Genomic DNA, 22,117 nt, shown 5'->3' on the forward strand with positions numbered 1-22,117 from the left:
AAATTTATATCATTCCTTCTTATTGCAAAGTAACATTCCATCATATGGATATATCACAGCTTGTTTAAGTGTTCACTTGTTTCAGGGCATCTTGGTTGCTTCTAATTTGGGGCTATTACCAATAAAGGTACTATGATTATCTTTGTATAGGTTTTTATAATTCTTTATTTCTCTGAGATAATGTCTAGGAGTTCAATTACTGGGTCATATAGAAGCTGCATGTTTAATTTTCTTTTTTTTTTTTTTAACAAAATACCAAACTGCTTTCCAGAGTGGTTGTACCATTTTACATTCTCACCAGCGATGTATGAATAATTCAGTTTCTCTGAATCCTTGCCATCATTTGATATTATTACTGATTTTATTTTAGCTATTTTATTAGGCGTGTAGTGATATCTTCATTGTGGTCTTAATTTGCATTTCCCAAACAGCTAGACTGTTGAATATCTTTTCATGTACTTATTTGCCATCACTATATCCTCTTCAGTGAAATGCTTCTTCACGTCTTATGTCTATTTATATACTGGATTTTAAAAAATGTTTTCAAAGTTTTTTACATAGTCTATGTATCAGTCCTTTGTCAGATATGTTTGCAAAAACTTTCTCCCAGCTTTTTTCTCTGTTGCTTTTTTCATTCTCTTAACAGGGTCTTTCCTAAAGCTAAAGTTTTATTTTTGAATTTTGATAAACTCTGTCTTTAGGGATTGTGATTTTGCTGTTGAGTTTAAGAACACTTTGCCTAGCCCTAGACCCCGAAGATTTTCTCATGTTTTTTTCCAAAAAGTTTTAGTGCTTTATGGTTTACATTTAAGTCCATGTGTTCAAGTAATTTTTGTATAAGGTATATAAAGTATTTTGTATAAAAACTTAATCCAAAGTTCATTTTCTTTTTTTCCCCATTGATGTTCAATTCTCCAGCACCATGTTTTTTAACGTTATCTTTCCTCCATTAAATCGCTTTTGCACCTTTGTCCACAATTAGTCGGCATATTTATGTGAATCTATTTCTAGGTTCTCTATCCCTCTGCCACTGCCACACAGTCTTGATTGCTGTGGCTATTTAATAAGTCTTGAAATTAGGTAAATTCCTCCCACCTAGCTTTTTTTCAAAATGGTTTTAGCTATTTTAGTTCTTTTGCTTCCCATATATGTTTTAGAATAATCTTTTCTATATCTACAAATAATCTTGCTGGTATTTTGACAGGAATTGAGTAAAATATGTATAACAATTTGAAGAGAATGGTCCTTTACTACTATGTTGAATTTGTCAATCCATTAACATTGTATGCCTCTACATTTATATAGATGTTTGATTTCTTTCATCAGTGTTGTATACTTTTCAGCAACAAGTCCTGCACATGATGTTAGATTTACATCTAAGTGTCTCTCTTCTTTTGAATGATTTTAAATGGTATTTTATTTTAAGTTTCAGTGTTCATTGTTAGTATACAGAAATGCTATTAATTTTATCTTATATCTTATGTTTATCTTATATCTTTTGACCTTATGTTTATCTTATATCTTTTGACCTTACTGAACTCACTTATTAGTTCTAGAGGTTTTTTGTAGATTCCTTGGGATTTTCTACAAAAACAGCCATGTCATCTGCAAATATGTACTGTTTCATTACTTCCTTTCTAATCTGTATTACTTTTATTTCCTTTTCTTGCCTTAATGCATGAGCTAGAACTTCCAGCATTATGTTGAATAAGGGAGGTGGGTGTGAATATCCTTGTTTTTTTCTGTCTTAGAGGGAAAGCATTCAATCTTTCACCATTAAGTATAATATTAAGTACAGTTATTTTATAGATTATCCTTATCAAGCCAAGGAAGTTCCCCTCTATTTCTATTTTTCTGAGAGTTTTTATCATGACTGTTTACTAAATTTTGACCAGTGTTTTTTCTGTATCAATTGATATGATCATGTGACTTTTTTCTTCTTTCGTCTATCAATATAGTGGACTACATGGATTAATTTTTAGATGTTGAAACAGCCTTGTATACCTAGAACGAAACCCACTTGGTAATGATGAATTCCTTTTAGATATTGATGAATTCATGGAGCACTGATTGAAAATTAAGTGTATCTAATTGTCAATTGGACACCTGAACTCCCACCCCCACCCTCTATGACCTTCCACCACTCTCATGTAATAGGTACTTCCAGGACAACAGACAGCTAAAGAAAGGGTGAGGCATCTATGGAAAAAGGGGGTATTAAAAGAAAGCCTGAATGCCAACAGTAATATCCCAGTCTCCCCACCTCCCAAACCAGACCATGCTCCAGTCCACATGCAGATTCCAGTCCACACGCAGGCAAACAAGATATACTCCCAGGCTGAAAACTGGAAGATTCCTTTCATTACTAAACTAAACCAAAGAGGAAAATCCTACCTAAACCACCATTTATGTGTTTTTACCATGGAAAATCCTTTTTATCCTATAGTGAAACCCACACACTCAGCGAACACAGCCATGCACACAGAACTTCCAATCAGCTTTTTAGTGACTGACTTTTAAATATAAACAATCAAGAATCACCTGGCATTTAAGGAAATCTGATGTGAAAGAGAGAAACCAAATGAAATAAGCAGAAAAATAAAAATTTGGAAGAATCAAGAACAATGCAGTAAGCTGAAGAAAAGTTAAGAGAGAGACAGGAGATATTGCATTCATGAAGAAAGAGAGCAAGAGACCAGAAAAAGGAATATTCAGAGAACAAGAACGAGCTCTTAAAAACCAAAAACATAATAGAATAAAAGATTCAAAAACAGGTTGGAAGGTAATGTTGAGGATAGAGCTTAGAAAATTAAACAAAACAAAATCAGAGAAAGTATGAAAGCAGGAGAGGAAAAATAAGAAAATAATAGAATCAGATGAGGAATTCTAATATCCATTAATAAGAGTTCCAGAAAACTATTTCAGACGAAATAAACAGGGAAGATATTATTAAATAATAACTAGTCTGTGATTAGGACAGGAATAGAAGACAGAAGTTTCAAAGTGCTGACTTTGAGGAAAACATTTAAACTGATATGTTAGCTATGTGTGAAACTATATTAAGACAAGTTTTAGAGATGTAGTAGTATGGAAATGAGTTAACCATAAGAACATAGAAAACTAAGTAAACAAAATAAAATTAGGCAATGAGGGGTGACAGTAAGTTGTATAAGGAAATGTAATTATAAAATAATATATTGCTTTGCTGTGGAAGATATTTATGCTATCATAATAATGCAACCCTAAACATATATTTAACACAAATGTGATATGGTTTGGGGGGAATGGAATGAGGGAAATTGGGAGAAAGTATGGGAGGGGGTAGTGTAAAACTCCATCTTCCATGGTAGAGTGTTGTATCAATAGATAATGTCTCAAATTTGAAAGCCAAGACTGTATAAATGTGTTTTTGGAAACAGAGCTGTATAAATGTGTATAAACTCTCTGTTTTTGGAAACAGAGAGTTTAAAACCAGAAGAAAAGAAAAGTTACAAGAGTTAAAATTGAAAGCCTGAGGGAAATGGGAATCAGAAGTTGGGGAGGGCTGGAAGAGAGGCCTGGGAATCTCCTCATAAGCTTTGTACTATTGTTTTACTTTAACTATAGGTATATTTTATTTTGATTAAAAACTAATTTGAAAATACAGTTGACCCTTGAACAACACAGGTTGGAACTGCTCGGGTCCACTTATATGCCGATTTTTTTCAAAAAATGCTCCAATACCTCATGATTCATTGTTGGTTGAATCCATGAATGCGGAATCATGGATATGGAGGGCTAACTACTGGACTTGAGCATCTGTGGATTTTGGTATCCATGACAGTCTTGGAACCAATCCCTCAGGGATACCAAGGGACGACTGTATAAGTAACAGTGATCACAATGCACTCTGAAAAAAATTTAAGCAATATAGAGTGGTCCGACCAAAAAAGTAAATTTCTCCCCCTTTCCCACTGCCCAAGATGATGTATCCTCTCTAGTTGTAAAGTGTGTATACTTTAGGGCATTTTTTTCTGCACATGCAAATGTGCACCTAGGTAAAAGAAATGGCTTGGGGGTAAGTAGTTTTTATGCTTAATTTTGTGTCAACTTGGTTAGGCCATGGTACCCAGATATTTGGTTAAACAGTATTATAGATGTTTCAGTGGAGAAATTTTTTGGATGGGATTAATATTAAATCATTAGACTTTGAGTGAAGCAGATAATGCTCCATAAGGTGGGTGGGCCACATCTAATCAGTTGAAGACATTAAGAGAAAACAGACTGAAAGCCCCAAGGGAAGAAGAAATTTTGCCTCTGAGCCCGTCTTTGAACACAAATTGCAATTCTTTCCAGGGTCTCCAGCCTGCCAGCCTACTTTGCAAATTTTGCCTTTGCTTCCATAGTCATTTGGACCTGTTCCTTAAAATAAGTCTCTTTTGATCAATCTTTCTAATTGTGTCTGTATATGCACACGTCCTATTGGTTCTGTTTCTCTGGAGAACCTAACTAGTATAGGAGTGTTTTTAAGGATATATTGAGAATAGACTTGAAAGCTGAGAGGAATGAGTCTGAACTAAGTAATACAGGATATGAGCTAAAGAAATCCTCAGATAGAAAACAGAAAAGCAGAGATAAACTGATTAGGTGTTTTGTGTGATTGTGCAGTACCGAGAAATGCATAAAGAGGATCATTAATATGAAGCATATTTGTAATTTTAATAGTAATTTAAGAGATGACATGCTGGTGGTTATGTTCACATTAATACAGCTGCAATTCTTCTTTCAGTCAAGACAAAAACGGAAGAAACCTTTGGAAGAGAAGCTGAAATAGTAGAAAGTAGTAAGGAGTCAAACTAACTTACTCTCAAATCCCAAGACAGAGCTGGTTTCAAATCCTATTGTGTCTTGAATTTTCTGTATTGTCTTGGACAGGTTATTTCATTTCTCAAATATTGTGCTCCCACACGTATAAAAATGGGCATAATTATACTTCTCTCACAAAGTTATGGAGATAATTAAAAAGGAGAAGTTATGTGAATGTAAAACCCACATTATGTTGGGCAAGACGTCATTAACGAGTAATGAATATTAGTTGCTTCCAGGGAGCATTGTAAAGCACACCAGGTCTGAAGTGACTTTTCCTGGCAGGAGGAGTTTTATTCCTCTCTCATCACCACAGGGGAGAGAGGGGAGAAAAGCAGGGAGGGGAGGAGAGGGGAGGTGAGGGGGAGGATCCTGATCACCAGGAAATAAACCAGCTGCCATTTACAAAGCGAATGTAGGTAGAGTGTCCAAATTAGTGAGACAGAGATCTTGAGCTACAGGGGCAAGCTAAGAGGACCTGGAGAGAATCCTTTTTGTTCTAGTCCTTGTTTGTCATTGTACGTTCAGTGAAGTTAATTTTTTCTTAGGACTTTCACAGCTGGCACCAGAATTTCTCTTAGGGAAAGAACTGCCTTTGTTCAGGAAGATGTCGTGTTTGTGTGCTCTTTCCTTTCCCCCTGAGCGCAGAGCATAGTGGAAAGCAAGATGTCAGAGGACCGGGAAGCCGCTCAGCATGGGATGAAGAAAGGGATTTCTCATTTGTCTTTTCCCCTGTAAATAAAAGGAGCAAAGATGGGTAAAGGTCAGAGGGAAGAAGGGAGGAGAGCCAGCAAGATGGAAAGAAACTGGGAAGAGGTGAGAGGAATCAATGAAACCTTCGGTGGCAGAGGGGCCGAGGAAGGACTATCTGATGTGACTGGGCTTTTTAAGGTATTTGCTTTGCAGTGATGCAAATTTGTATCTCCATTGTCTCCCCATTGGACTTTTGTGTGAGGTGATTGCTAAGCCGGGCTTTCATCTGTATGTTGGTACTTTTGCTCTCAGGAGCATATATTTTGAAGACCCCAGGGCAGAGATTTTGCATGTGCCCCATCATCCTCAAGGAAACTGTTTTCAGTGAATTCACTTTTTCAACCTTATTTTTCACTCCTTTTCAAAGCAAGTATTCTCCTACACCTATTTCTCAGCAAACCATCCACCAAACGTACTTTTTTCATTATCATCAGAGGTATTTCCACACTCTTCTGCCACCTTCTGCTCCCTATTTAATTCCTATCAAAGTTCAGCTCAATAGCCCTTCTTCCAGGAAGTCTTCCTGATTAGTCCATCCCAGATTCAGTCTCCTCTCCACCGCTAACCCCAACATTAATGGCCCCCAACATTAGGATATATGTATGTGTCATTACTTTGATGATTAATCCCTATCTTTTCATATTTATATACCTTAGTCTCTAGACCAGTTCAGGGAAGGGGCCAGTAAACTCAGTAAAAGTAACCAGGAACATCAGAGTGTGTCATTGTTTAATGTTGCAGAGACAGATGACAAGGAAGTTGTCTGAGTCTCTCAAATTTTCAGCTATACGTTTTAAGCAGAATCATTCATGATAACAAAATCTGGTTAATTATCATTTCTTTGAGATTTTATACTAATTGTGTGTCACAATGCTTTGGCTGAAACTCCCAAATTAATCTTCATCAGTAATCACAAGCTACAAAACATGTCATTTGGGGAGGGTAGGACTCGGGCTCCACCAGTGAGCAGAACGGATCTAGTGTGCTTATTTATCAAATGCTTGTTGAGGTACCTCTCAAAAAGCACCTCCCTTTTAGTCCTAAGTGTAGTTTTCTGGGCACAACATATTTTTGGCTGAGGGTCTTCAATCAATATCTCTCACACTTAACAACATGGATGCATGCATCCATCAAATTATTTTATTGATCGCTCTATCAATATAAAAATAATGGCATTTTGGAGCCAAAAAGCTGTGCACAGAAACACTCTGCTTTTTCTTGGTCACTTTTGGTTTCATATGATACTGTTAAAAAAAATCAGTGATGATGATATGCTGTGCTCCCTATGGGACACAGTTTTGCTTCCAGTTTCACTGAGCATTGTTTTGGGGTACCCCTGCACAGCAGTTTACTAGTGCATTACTTGGGAGAAAAATATTCTTGGCCAACTCCAACAAAAATTGCAGACAACTACAGAAATTCAAAAAAGGACGCCATGAAAATCAAACACTAGTGTTTTGTAGCATATGAAATACTTCTCTTAACAAAGCACATATACTTTTAACCAGCAAGAGGAGAGGCAACTTTTTAGAAAGCTATTGCTATCATCTGTGTATCTTGACTGTAGCAAAATCACAGGAAGTAAAAATGATGACTTCCTTTGTGCTCTTATGAAACCGAGCAGGACCCTGTGGGGCTCCTAGGCATGGAAGCCTTTCAAACATTTGGTAATCAGGGAAGGGAGAGGATGCAGAGACAAGGGAGAAGCAGTCAAGAAACAATAGTGCAGCCTTGGGGGAGGGTCCTGCTTCTGCCTCGAGGGATACACAGAACAATCTTCTACAGAACTAAAACCCCCAACAAATGGAAGATGTTAGCATTCTTCATTCCAGAGAAGATCACAGTTTGATAACATCCAGAAGCTCATCAGGAGACCACCTGAGGTCAGATTAAAGGTCTGCAGGCCCTGCACACACCTTGATCCTTATCGACAACCCCCGCCCTTGAACCATTGCTGTAAAACTTCTCACCAAATCCTCCTGGGTTGGGACACACAGCTTTTCAGAGCACAAGCCTGCTGTGTCCCCCTATGCCTGGCAAACCGATAAAGCAATTCTTTTCTACTTCACCCAAAACTCTGTCTCTCACAGATGTAGAGAACAAACACATGGACACCAAAGGGGAAAAGCGGTGGCGGGTGGTGGTGTGATGAACTGGGAGATTGGGATTGACATATATACGCTAATATGTAATATGTATAAAATAGATAACTAATAAGAACCTGCTGTATAAAATAATTAAATTAAAAAAAACCCAACTCTGATATTCGATTGCCAGCACTGGTACACAGAGGCCGAATTTTCAGCATCACTTATAGAAGGCAAAGGACCAATAGATGGTTGTAGAAAAAACATTTCTAAGGACTCTGTTCTTGCCTGTTCCCCTGGGAGGAATCCCTCTGCCGTCACCAACACAATTGTAACAGTGGTCTGTCTACACACATCTTGACCAGCTGTTTCAAACAGCATACGTGAAAATCATATTGGACGTTTATTAAAATGCAGATTCTTGGATCACTCTGCAATAATTTCTGTGAATACATTTGGAGCGGGGCCCAAGCACTCGTATATTAGCTTCAGCCCAAATGCGGAGCTGTGGAACCACAGTTTAAGAAACACTGCTTTGGATCTTGGACAACATGGGGCCTATGTTCTCAATAGTGAGAAATGGAAATAATGTTGATGGGTCTCCCGCCAATACTGCTCAGGACCTGAGCCAATCTGGGCTCCGAGGTCGTTAATCGTGTCTGCAACAGCATGCTGCGCTAGGGAAGGATGGGCTCTAATTATGAAGATTTCCAGTAAGGGAGGTTCGCTATAACAAGGTCATAGAACTGGCAGTCGATTTGGTACAGAACGTTTGATGCTCAGTTTCAAGGCTCCCGTGCAAACTTGTAATTATCAAAACAGCAAAACACTTCAGTGCTGCATTTTTGGTGGTTCAATTGTGTGGATAACTTTCTCTTTAATTACATAAATAGCATTTTATGTAAATGGAGGAAGTCTGACTGGGCAGGTTGTTGCAGACATTGAGTCCTCACAATAATTAATTTGGGGGGCATTTCAATACATAGGATCATCTTTAGAATTGGGGCACAGTGCTTGCAGCATAAGAAACATCCCAAGATACTGTGCCTTATGGTCTATTCTCTTTGGTGTAACGAAAGGTCATTGGCTTTGTAGTTGCAGGGTCCTGAGTTTGAATCTTGGTTCTGCCACTTTAGCTTTGCAACCTTGGGCAAGTACTTAGTCTCAATAAAATCTCCTATATTGAGGTTTTTTAAAAAGGAATCAAAGAAATCCCATATGGAGGTGACAAGGCATAGCTGTACTGAGTTCTCACCCTCTCTTACTCTGACTCCCTTCTTTAGTAATACATTTCCTTTCTTGACTGACTGCATGACTATGTAGCAAGTCATCCAAACTAGAAGGTTCAGGGTCATTTAAAAACATTCACCCACTTCTTCCAGTTTTTTTATCCAATTAGTCAGCAAGTCGACCAACTCTGCCCCTAGAAACCTCACCCACACCATCAGCTCCATCAGGCCTTTATACTTGACGCCTCCTTTATCTAGAGTGTTCTTCCCCTTCTATTCCTCTATAGGAGAGAGGATGATGTCTCTGGCTTTTAGAATGTCACAAAGCCTTTGATCATTCAGTGCTGCACAGGCTTCCTGCGGGTAACAAGGCAGCTGGATGCCACACCGTGCTGTCAAAACCACAACACTGCACACCTGCATTGCGCCCTATGGCTCAGCTCCTTCTTCAGCTGGATCCAGGCTCTAGGAGTTAGAGTGACCTTTTAACACAAGGTCTGGGTGGAGTCCTGAAGATGGACATGATCCTTAAAGCATATAGCCAATACCTATCCCTGCCCTCTCTTGAGGCTCCTAAGGCCTGTGCAAAACAATGCCCACTGCCAGCTTACCCCCTGGGGCTTACCCCTGAGGAAAGGGAAAGGGAATCACCCATTTCACAGGTATCTTAGGTCAGATAAAGTGAAGGCACTGTAAAATAAGTGAGTCTCAGGAATCAATATATCTGCGATAAATGATGGGCCTAGATATTAAAGAGTCCAATTATACAAAATAGAAAGTGATGACTGAAAGGAAAAAGAATTTCATTGCCTTATTCTTGTTGCTGCCAATTCCTAGAGCCAAGTTCTAAAGGTCTGAATGCCAATTATTGAGAGCACAATTATATACCTGGTGGTGGCACACTTACAACTGGCAGGAAAAGAAAAGCAGCAGGCACGGGCCCCAGGGACTGGTCCATTGTACCTAGTCAGGAAATCTGCCCTCAACTGGGTTAAACACATTTAGGACCTGACAATGGTTAAGAGATTTATTCAGACATTTGCCAAATACAAGACAGCCTCATGAAGTTACTACAAGAAGGTGTTCTGGGATTTGGGTGGAGGCATGGATCCTTTTGCAACATCATGACAAGGAAGACTTCCACAACACAAGTCGCCCACGGATTTACTGTTCCATCTTCTTTAAGTTCATCTATGGTCAGAAATGCTGACGCTAAGTAAAGAAATAAGCCCCCTATGAGAGGCTGGAGTAGGTGCAGTTAATCATGCAATTAGAGCTAGAAAAAGAACTCGTCAGATTGTCTAGGAAATAGGGTTCCTTTTCTGAAAATAAAGGTTATGAGGAGCTGTTTGCTATTGTACATTCGAAAAACACAGTAACTGACATTGATGGAGCACCTAACTGTGCCAGGCTCGTGTAGAGTTACACTACACTCCTGATGAAAGCGAGCAGGACCCTGTGGGATTCCTGGGCATGAAAGCCTTTTTGTACCCTGTTCCTTGTTTGTAGGGAACAGACTCTAGCCTTCATGACCTTCCCTGAGTCCCAAAGGGCAGATTCAAACAGTTGCTAATCAGGGAAGGGAGGGGATGCAGAGACAAGGGAGGGGCAGTCAAGAAACAATAGTGCAGCCTTGGGGCAGGGTCCTGGTTCCACCTCAAGGGAGACACATAACAATATCTTTAAGCTCTTTACAATCCCGAAACCCCCAACAAATGGAGTTAGCATTCTTCACTCCAGAGAAGACCACCTGAGGCCAGATTAAAGAAACCAGAGAAGCTCATGGAGAGATTGCCTGAGACCAGATGAAAGGAGTGCAGGCCCTGCACATACCCTAATCCTATCAGCAACCCCACCATTGAACCATTGCTATAAAACTCCTTACCAAATTCCCCTGGGTTGGGACACACAGTTTTCAAGGGAAGGAGCTCGCTGTGTCCCCCTTTGCCTGGCAAAGCAATAAAGCGATTCTTTTCTACTTCACCAAAAAATCTGTCTCTGAGATTCGATTCGGCACTGGTGCACAGAGGCTGAGTTTTCAGCAGCACTGACAACCTGTATCTCATTATAGCAACCCTAAAAAATACATACTATTGTGATGTACATCTTACAGATGAAAAATTTAAACCACAGAGAGGTTAAGTAATTTACCCAAGGTTAAACAGCTAACATGGGGTAAAGAGACCATGTGGTTAACTGCCACACTCTATGCACCATCTTACTGTGTGACACTGACAAATTTAACTAATCAAATTTTGTCTGCTTCTCATAAACTGGAAAAACAAACCCTTGTTAAAAGCTTTAAGGTAATGATCAAATCACACTTCCTCTCTACTGAGCATAAAACTGTAACTGAGTAGGACACTATGGGGCCTTCCAGGGACAGACCTCTCCCCAATATCCTCTGCTTTAGCTTCTCTCTGAAGTACCTAGATAATAGTACCTGATACACATTTCCTGAGTTGTTTTACAGATGCTAAAACCCACACCATGTAGCCCTCCAGACTACTGGAGCCTAAGGATTGATAATGTTAATCCCTGTAACATGGCCCTGTTACCTCACTATCAACTGATCAGAGAATTGCCCAGAAGCTGATCACATACGCTGGGATGTCCCTCTGTCACCCTGTCTTTAAAAATGCTTTGCTGAAACCCTTCAGGGAGTTCGGGGTTTTTGAGCACTAGCTGTCCTGGACTCCTTGCTTGGCACCCTGCAGTAAATGCTACACTTTGCTTCACCACAACCCGGTTTCAGTATATTGGTTTTACTGCACACAGGCGAGTGGACCAAAGTTTGGTTCCGTAACAAAACTAAAGATTTAATTAATCCAGATAACAAGATTATACTGTGAAAACATATACCATAAGAATAGAGGAAAGGGAGGTATTATCTTGATGAAAACCAGGGTGGGGAAAAGCCAAAGTTTTCCTATTAAAAACAGAAATTGAAATGGTACAGATGGCCCAAGGTTTATTTTAAACTCATAAAACTTGTAAAACGTTTTATATCTACAACCCCCTCCCCCAAGAAGCAATAATGCTAAACGTAGAAATAAACTTGATGCAAAACATTTGTTTCTGTATATTTCCTTCATGTCACATTTTAAGATAGGAATGTACATTTTCCTAGTCAAAATCCCCCTTGCCCTCTCTCACAGGAAATTGTGCCAGGGAGTGGCAGAAGTGCTTGGCAGGACAAAGAGGATCTGGAACATAGGTAGGTAGGACCCAGCCTGGTTGATGAGCACATATCTCCCTGCCAGAGCTCGGAGAGAATGCTCAGGCTGGGTTGGGTTGAGAATGGTAAGAGACAACTCAAAACAATTTCAGAAGCATTAGAAAGAGTGTGCCTGGCTAGCTAACTCCTTTGATGATGGGCTCCAGTGGAGGGGTTGTGGGCAGGGGGTGGGATGGTGGTTCACTTTTCCCAGGAGAAGGAACACAATGGAAGCTTCAAGTCCCTAACACAGTAGTAGAAAACTAACCTCTCAACTATGAAAAACCTTTCGTAGCAGATAACTGCTATCAAAAGTAGTTTGAGCTGCTACCACTATGCTGGGCCCGGGGCTTGCAATGAAGCATAAGGCATGGTCCTTGTGCACATGCGCTCAGAAGCCCAGGTGAGGACGATGGATAGTCAAATAGACACACAAATAAGAAAATACCTTAGTTACAGACTAAAGCGATTTCTGCTAAGAAAAAAGCCTGCTTATGGAGAGCATATAACAAAGGAAAGTGGCCTGTGTTGGTGGGATATTGAAGTTTTCCCATTTGACAATCTTTTATAGTGATAGAACAGTTGGTAATGTAACTGAACTACTAACACTGAAAGCTACCTAAGAAATCCATCCATTATAGTAGATGACATAGAGGTTTCTGTAAATATGGAAGGAAAAGAAATGAGCTCTTGATAGATTTATTGAGATTAGCACTGCTAAGTAGACCAGACTCTAACAAGCAACATTTAACAAACCTTATTCTAGTCGTTTCATTGAGTCCATGTTCTTATGTTGTTATGAAACCAAGGCTTCTCAGCTATTTCCAGTTATAATACCCAGCTGTGGCATGGGGTACTTTTTTATCAGTTCTCACAAATCTCCAACGAGGTAAGCTAATGTTCTTAAATGCATGCCCGCTGAGAGAAATTTTACAAATCAAAACACTCTATAGCTCAAAGAGGAGAGCTACATATTAATAAAAGTAAAACTGATTTAAAAATGAAAGAAAACTATATTTAATGTATTTTAAAAATATATTTTAAAATAATATTTAGCATAGTTAATCTTTGAGACAAATTTTGATAACCCTTAATTATTAAATACTGCTATATGAAGGTCGAGGAACTGTAACCATATTTTCTCATAATAAAGATAACACTCAAAGATACCGAAGAAAGGAACTGATTAAAATGGAAAGGGAACTGCTAGTTGCAAACAATAATCTGTTCTGTATTTTAAGCTGTTTCAGTAATAGTTAAGACTGAAATTTCTTTCAAGTTAACTTAAAATACTTTTATACTTAGCCCCATCTTTATCCTTCAGCTTAACCAGAATATAATAAGCATCATTCTAAGGAGACAAGAACGTGAAAAAATTTTTTCCAGTACTCTGCGGATGTTTTTTTCATTTTCAATGTGTTGAATTCTTAAATTCCAAAAACAAAAAACAAACCAAGCAAAACCCCTAAGAATTTCCAAGTTCTTAAAATATTTCTATCAAAGTTTTTAAGAGATTTTGCCAGGAAACGTCTGCCATATTTAAAACAGTATCAGGGCTTCCCTGGTGGCGCAGTGGTTAAGAGTCCGCCTGACGATGCAGGGGACGTGGGTTCGTGCTCCGGTCCGAGAAGATCCCACATGCCGCGGAGCGGCTGGGCCCGTGAGCCATGGCCGCTGAGCCTGCGCGTCTGGAGCCTGTGCTCCGCAACGGGAGAGGCCACAACGGTGAGAGGCCCGCGTACCGCAAAACAAACAAAACAGTATCATTCCTAACTCCTGCTGTGCATCCATAAGCAGGTTGTGGATTTCAACCAATTCAACCCACCAAGGCCAGGAAACTGATCAAAATGATTTTGAAGTCCCATGCCTACTGAATTTTATTCTTTATCCTCCTGATACATTAGTATGCAAGACATAATACAAAATCTTGATCCACCTGTGTGTGACTAAGTTTGCAAAAACAAGAAACACAACATCACGAGAGCCTGAATGGGAGATCTCCTAGATGATGTTTTGGCAAATATGAGGATGCTGGGCTCACCTTTGCAGCACGTCGGGAAGCGCCCACGACTTAGAACTTCGGCATATGTTGGGGTATCGGGTGCTCTGCCAGGGTTGCAGACGCGGCTCGGAGATGTGCTGTCTAAAGCATTGCTACTCAGTCCCAGGCATCAGCAACTGGAAAGGCAAACTCGCGGCCCTCACCAACTGAATCAGAATCTCTGACGAAGGGCCCAGGACTTTGCTTTAACAAGCTCTCCAGGTGATTCTCAGTCTCACTGAAGTGCAATAACAAGAACTTCTGGGCCCCTGCGTGCTGGGTGTAGGACTTGGCTAGAGACAATAGGTGAAGGAGATGAAGCTCCTCCACACGAGCAGCAGGGGCCTCACTTAGGAGCTTGCAATGCAGACTCTCCTGACCACAACTCCAATCAGAGCCTGCATTTTAGTTAATCGATTTCCTCTGTGCGCCCCGGAGGGTACTCCCTTGGGCAATCAGCCCCTGCCCCCTTCTCCCTGTCTTCTCAAGTAGTAGCTAGAATGCTCTAGGCTTCTTTTCCCTCTTTCCCTTATCAAAATCCCCATTTACCCAACAATTTGCTTCAGCCAGGTGTCAGGGGTGAGAAGTGATTTTTCTGAGCTAATGAGCTTTAGTGTAGAGTTCCTGATAAAACTAATAAAACTCAATGTTACTGATTCCTGTAATGTCAGCATTAAAAAGTTAAGATTTCTGGAGATGCCTATATTTTAAGCCCAAGAATGAATCTAATGGTGGGATTCTAAGCACAGTGAGAAACTGGTAGAGAAAATAAAGGTTCTGTGGGAGCTGGAGTATTTGATATGCTACAAATCAGGCATGAGGGAGGCTGAGCTGGTCCTGGTCTTCCCCCTGGATTCCTTACCTTCCTATTTAACAGGAACTGATTGAACAAAGAATTCATCTCCAAATGGGAGCCTATCAACTCCATTCAGCTATCCCCTAGGTTTGTTACAACTACTGAATAACTCTAGCCAACTGTGAGTCCAGTATTCAAGGCGTTTTAGCGGCTCCAGGAGCCCAGGAATATAACTCAAACTGAGGGCACGCATGGGGTGGGAGTGACTTTGAAGGCCCCATCGGCACCAGTACTTTGCAGCACCTTGTAAAGTCCTGGAACCGCGCCCTCTTGCGTTCTCCACCCACCCACCCCAGCGCCAAATCTGGAAATCTGTGATCACAGGATGGGGATGGTGGCAGGGAAACATGGGTTTAAAAAAGTTTTCTAGGCAATTCCGATACACATGCCTGACTTCTCCAACGGATAATCACTAATCAGTTGTATAAGTTTTATTATTGCCCATGAAGCTTTTATACACAATTCAAGGGTGGCTACACTGTTATTACTTAAGTGCGACATATCATAAAAGTACAAGTTTTCTTTCACATATGTGAAATGTTATTTTATACCTCAATTTGATCCATGCATGATTTGAGAAATACAAGTTCTCAACCAAAACATAGGTCTAAGCATGCAAAATCAACAGCTATTCTAATTTTTAATTTTGAAAATCTCTTGAACTTTACTGGTGACTCTTTTAACCTTGCACCGTTTCAAAGGAAAACACAAATTGAAGACAGCTACATTTATTAAACATTTCTTCATCAGTATGAACATCGACAATGCACTGAACATTGCCAGCAAACAGCCTGCTGGGATTGGGGCAATCATTTATTTTCGCTCAAAATTCCCAGTAAGGTTTGAAAATATGTACTTCTGCCAGTTTAACCTTGGTTTCTGTGATTAAACTAGAACTGAAGTAAATAAACCAAACCAAATCTTTTGAATTTCAGTTGTTTACAAGGTACCTCATTGACAGGAAACAAGCCTTTCTAAAGTGGAGATTGTGGCAAATTTTTACAAGACAATAAAAACCATTTTCCCCTTTATATTATAAAAACAATGTTACCACATATAGAGGGGAAGATTAAATTCACCCATAATCTCACCACCCTAATGTGTTATCTTTTAATCTCTATCCACAAACATGATTTCTACATAGTTGTAACTTGTGTATTTACACAATTTTGATAAAATCACTATTTAAATCCTCATATACAGGACTGTATGTATACTCCTCTTTAAGAAAATTATACAGTGTAAAACCTACAAAATGCAATATGTCCATCAATCCCAAAATACCCAAGAGCTTCAACCTTCCAGACCAAACTACAACTGCGTTTCTTTCCTTCTGCATTGGAGCATATAAACTATGACAAGGCTAACATTGGTCTGAGTTCACCATCTGTAAAATAGCATAGGTAAAACACTGCTATAAATTTTTAAAGTTATCTACATCGTTTAACACATTTTCTTTGTGCAATCTTTATAAAACCTTAAAATTCCATCTTAAACATCTCCATACTAATTGAATCAATAATCTTCAATCATTCTTAATTATCATTCCACTTTTCTTGAGCTTGTTTTTTAGGCAAAGTGGTTAATACACGTGAGAAATAAAGGGCATCTGCATCAAGTACACTTTCCATGCCAAAGGAGCAAGCAGCACTATTTAGGTAGAGTAGGTTCTGTGATGGCAGAAATACCAGCCTGGGTTTAGCAGATGTCGTCTGTGTGATCTTGAGCCAATCATTTTGTCCCCTTGCACTTCAGGTACTTTACTGTAAAATGTAAAATGAATACTTGCATTCTATCTCTTTGGGGATATCATTGCAAAAACTAGAATAAGTAAAGCATTTTAAAATCCTCAAATGAAAAGTACAACATTTTTTAAAGGTTTCATTTTTATTAGGATTGATTGACAAATATAACTTATTATTAACCTGTATACTAAAAGTTCTCTGTATCATTCAGGTTAAAAAGTTATAGATGAGTTCCCATTTTCAATGTTTCAAAAACAGGTTTGGAGAGCGCGCTGAACTGGTTTCACTTGGTGACACACTGACATCTAGTGGAGATTTATGGTGTGCTATGGAATACCATACACCCCACAATAACTCCACAGTTCTGGTGGGGGCAAAGAGAAGCAAAAGCACCTTTTGGTCTTTATGCGAAGCATCAAGAAAATATACAAATGAATTAAAAAACAAAGGTACACTTCCTGTATATTTAAGTTTTCCCTTGTTCAATTAAAAATACCGGCCAATTCTCAAGACATTTAATCAGAAGTCGTGGGATGATGTGCGGTGGGTAGCAACAAGCTCCTCAGCACTGTAGCTTTGGGAGATCCCAGAAAACCTCCCTCTGATTCAGAGTTTAAAGGAACAACATACCTATGTGCTCAGCTGCTCTTCTTTTCCTACAACCATGGTGAGCAAAGCTGGGCGGGGGGGGGGGGGGGGGGGGGGGCAGCGAGGGGGGAGAAGACAAGGCAGGGGAAGGGAGGGAAGGGAAGGAAAATGTGTGGGAAGTAAGTTTTCTAGATTTTTCATTACATCCCGTGAGTTAAATTTTGTACCTCTTTGTGGCTAGAATTTTATTAAATCGAGGGAGAGTTTCTTTAAGCAAATGTATGTGTAACCTTTTTGGCATATCACGAAACATTTATCTAAACCTGCTCACTTAGTACACTGCATTTACTCTGGAATAAAAATATAAAATAAAATGTTTCGGGCTTCCCTGGTGGCGCAGTGGTTGAGAGTCCGCCTGCCGATGCAGGGGACACAGGTTTGTGCCCCGGTCCGGGAGGATCCCACATGCCGCGGAGCGGCTGGGCCCGTGAGCCATGGCTGCTGAGCCTGCATGTCCGGAGCCTGTGCTCCGCAACGGAAGAGGCCACAGCAGTGAGAGGCCCGCGTACCGCAAAAAAAAAAAAAAAATAAAATAAAATAAAATGTTTCTACAATTACACTTAGTTTTCACAAACGTCTAGCACCATCATTAAAGTGTGGCTCTGTGTTTCCTCTTCATCCCTTCCAAAGACTACAAGAAGCATAGCTGAGTGGCCTTGGGAGGAAGTAAATCTGACACTCACATTTTTAACACGTGACTATTTAAATTAAGATAAACAAATATTCACTGGAAGATTGTCACAGTCACATCAGATCTGCTTCAGTACCAATTTAATTTAAATTTTGTCTCCCCACTTCCCCACCCCCTTTAGTGAAAGTGGGAAGATCTGAGTGCAGCTGGTCTACCGGATCCACACCTGCCTGCTTCCTTGTTTTCTACCGAGCTTCAACCACTGGATGAGACTTCTTGACACCACTGTTTAATGGCTTCGTTATTCCAGTGAACAGGAAAGTTTGAAGAGGATGAATTCTGGAAGCTGGAATAAAGAATTTGTTTTATACTGCTGTGTGCTTAGCCTCTGGTTCTGGCAGACCCTTCCACCACACCTCTTCTGGAGGAAAAAAAAAAAAAGAAAAAGAAAGAAGAAAAAAAAGAAAGAAAGTGAAAACATCTTACTGTTGGTCTGGAGGAAACATGGGATTAAAAGAAACCTCAAGGATTAGGAAAGTGTGATTTTTCTCTAGAGAAGAACGTGCATGAGTTTGTTCCCACCACACCCAGAATGAGTCTAAATTCTTTAATTCCTTCAGTCTTTCATTTTTGTCTGGGAATCAGAAGAATCATCTAGAAATGATTAGACCAGACCAGCTCTCAAGTGTAAAATCTAGAAGAATCTTACAGCATCTACATTGCTTAATTATAATCAAACACTCTGAAATAAATATGTACCCATTATTGGTCTGTTAAATTTAAAAAAAAGAAATATACTCACTTATGTCCTTCTTGGCAATTAAGAGTAAACTCCAATCTTCAGAGCCCAGAGACAAAAACAAACAAACAAAAAACAACAAAAAAAGATGCGACACAACCTATTAGCACAAGAAAAAACAATGTTCTAATAGTGAAGCTTCATGCTGCACTCAAAAATATAATAATCCATACAATTTGCGATGCGACACAACCAATTAGCACAAAAACAATGTTCTAATAGTGAAGCTTCATGCTGTACTCAAAAATATAATTATCCATACAATTTGCAATTGCATTGTTTTACTGCTTAAAAAAAGTCTCTCCAGACACTTTACACTGCTCAGTGTTTTACTACTAAACAAAATTCTCCCATCATTTTCCCAACATTTCTGCAGTGTTGTTCATTGTTTTTTGTTCAGTTATATAATTGAGGAAAGTCAGGCCCAGAGAAGTTGAAAAAAAAAAAAATCCACTGACAGAATAAGACAGTACATAAGAAATTTGAAAGCTTAGTTACTCTATCACAGACTGGTGTTTAATTAAACTATTTTGACCCTAGAGTTCAGAATCTGAAGACCCAGGAGTTAGAACTGAAATAACTACTCTTGCAGTGTTTTACTCATGAAGTAACTATTGTGGATACATCAATGACCTTTAATTACTCTAAGTGATAATACAACTAAAATTTAAAAGTTGTGATCTCTCTATTCATTTCTATCAAGACAAAGTGTCAAAATATGTCAGGTGACAACTCTTGGTAATTAGTTTTCATATATGTGTAATAAATACTTTATTTGAAGGTAACGTTTTATTTTGGAAATGATGATTTTAAAGATTCCTGGGCAGGACCCGGACTTAAGAGCTAAGGTTACTATCCCTACTGTGTTAAATAAGCAGATTGCAGGGATTTTCAGAGAAGCCGTGAGTCCTTTGGGTGTAAGTGTGTCCTCCTAAGTCACTCTTCTAGTTCCGTTGTCCCAGGTATGCCACTACACAGTAGACAGGAACTGAGTCTTCCAGACATGTTCCAGACAACTTCCAGACAAGTTGTAGATGCTAAAGAAGCGGTGACTCTGAAGTTCAGTCCATGGGTGTGTTATACGAAATGAATCTAGAGAAGTGGTCAGAGTACCTGTGCACAATATATCACTGTCAGAAAAAGAATTTACAGTAACATTATAGAATCAATAGTAATACAGAATGCCCCAGTCTTTGTGATCTTGGCTTCTCTGGAAATGTAGAAAAAATAGAAACAGGTCTGACTTACAGAATCCGACGAAACTTTTTATTGATCTCTTTATCCTTCCAGAATTAGGAGAGCAGGCAATACAGTATCTTTAACACCAGCTCAAAGGAGTAAACCTTTTCCCAAAGCTCAAATGGGATGGACGTTTTCTCCACATCACAGTGCCCTCTCCTAAATCAACCATCAACATCCTCCATCAACAAACAGAACCCACAACCAAGTGCAGAAGGACGGTGCTTTTGCTGTTTCTCTTCAGATGTCCCCACTGGAGTGTTCTCATGTTGTGGGCTTTTGGCATCCTAACACCCAGTCTTCCCCTAATGATAACCACAGAATTACATAAATCCTACTTTGAAAATACACGGAGAGAAAATACATTTCCAGCAAATCACTAGGAAAGCTCTAACAAGCTGCAAATAAGAAAGAATACAAAACGATTTCTAATTTAAGTAACAAAAATACAGGGCTTTAGAGATGCTATTTATTGCAATCTTCCAGCCAGGCCTTAAATAACGAAATGGCTGTCTTAGCAAGGTGCCTGAGGAGAGGTTATTAACCAGGGGAATCAAATGAAACTGAGGAGAGACAATCAACATGAGACCTAAAAACCTCTGCTCCTTTAGACTCACTTCAACAACATTTGCAAACCCTCCCCTTTGATGTTAACTCTCCTTAGCCTAACAGTTAACTTTAAACCTGGAAAGTTTTGTGCCCATGTTTAAATGTGGCCGAATACTCGTTAATCTTTCTAGAAACATATCACTATAATGAAAATAGAAACAAGTGGTGCCAAACGCCAAACTGATACACAGTGCTCATCCGCTGATTATGTACTTGCCTACACTTGGAATGTCATTTTATGAAGGCGCTTACATATAGTTAGTAAGTAAGCTAAAACACTTCCAAATATTCAAATCCAGCAAAAAAATAAAAATAAAAAGCACAAAGTTGCCCACTCATCACTGAATTATTCTGGATTGAACAGAAGGCTAAATTTCAGCACTGCCAAATGCTATTAGGCACAGAAGCAATGCACCATCTGTCTTGAAGTAACAAGTATATCAATTCAGATATAAAATACTGGTGTGCCAAGCAAAGTATCTTAAGCAATCTATTTTCTGATGCTTGAAACTTAACACAGCCAGCAACAAGGTTATATGCATCAATACTTTGAACCGCTAGTAGTAAAAGAAATTATAAAAGTGTCAGAGCATCAAAGAGTTGTAGTCAGTCCTATGAGCAGAAAGGCCTTGAAGAAGAGTCAGAAGATTAAGGAAGTTTTCTCAATGAGTCACTATTGCTATTTCTCTGAGAAAATATTTTTAAGTGATAGATAGAACGGCTGCCATTGGCCAGAATGACTCTGGTATTTTACTAAAAACCAGTGCATCTGAACCTACTACTGAAATCGATGCTGCTTCATCGTATGGGGGCGTACTGATGTCATGACAGAAAGCTGGGCTTCTAAGGAGTTTGGACTTGACTCTGAAAACAGTGGGCAGCCACTGAAGTCTGTGAGCAAGGAGTGTGCTTACTCTGGGAAGATTAATGTGACCTCAGCATGAAGAAGAGATTGGAGTCCTTTGTATAGACAAGAGGGTGACTTAAAAGACTCCTGCAGATAAGGGCCTGAATTAGACCTAGCACTGAAAAATCTGAGAACAGAATCCAAACATGCTATCCTTCAGAAATAAGGTGAAAAGCCAGCAACTATTAGCCTGTATAAGTGTGACAGATAGTCTAAAGAATATTATTATGATTAATTTAGGTTAAGAAAGAAGAGTCATACCCTATTTAAGTTCAGATAATTAGTTGGGTATAAGTGTGCAATAATCACACAGCAAAAGTACTGTTCAGCAAGACTCAATCAGGAAAAAAGCTGACTAAGTATTTCTTAATTCCTGACTCTCTAGGCAAAATTAAGTGGTTGAGCCAATTGTGATGTTTCGGGTCTGTCACTGACCAGGTTTTCACAGAAAATAAGCTAAGAAGAGCCCCATTTCTTATGTATGAACCTTGGAAGCAGGAAGTCAGGACAG

The 22,117-nt window shown here is 39.3% G+C and overlaps 1 protein-coding gene across 1 annotated transcript in view; it reads right to left on the reverse strand.

The window, feature by feature from the left end:
- Nucleotides 1–17,485: 17,485 nt before the first annotated feature.
- Nucleotides 17,486–22,117, reverse strand: part of UBE2E3 (ubiquitin conjugating enzyme E2 E3) — a 105,622-nt gene continuing 100,990 nt past the window's right edge. The window contains exons 5-6 of the mRNA XM_029226090.1: nucleotides 18,855–18,890; nucleotides 17,486–18,398 (exon numbers count right to left, since the gene is read on the reverse strand). Of these exons, the coding sequence (XP_029081923.1) occupies nucleotides 18,298–18,398; nucleotides 18,855–18,890 (137 nt within the window). The 3' untranslated portion in view covers nucleotides 17,486–18,297. The remainder of the gene's footprint in view (nucleotides 18,399–18,854; nucleotides 18,891–22,117) is intronic.

Source organism: Monodon monoceros, unplaced genomic scaffold, assembly GCF_005190385.1.
Source record: "Monodon monoceros isolate NGI ecotype Baffin Bay Population unplaced genomic scaffold, NGI_Narwhal_1 Super_Scaffold_16, whole genome shotgun sequence".
Taxonomy (NCBI): domain Eukaryota; kingdom Metazoa; phylum Chordata; class Mammalia; order Artiodactyla; family Monodontidae; genus Monodon; species Monodon monoceros.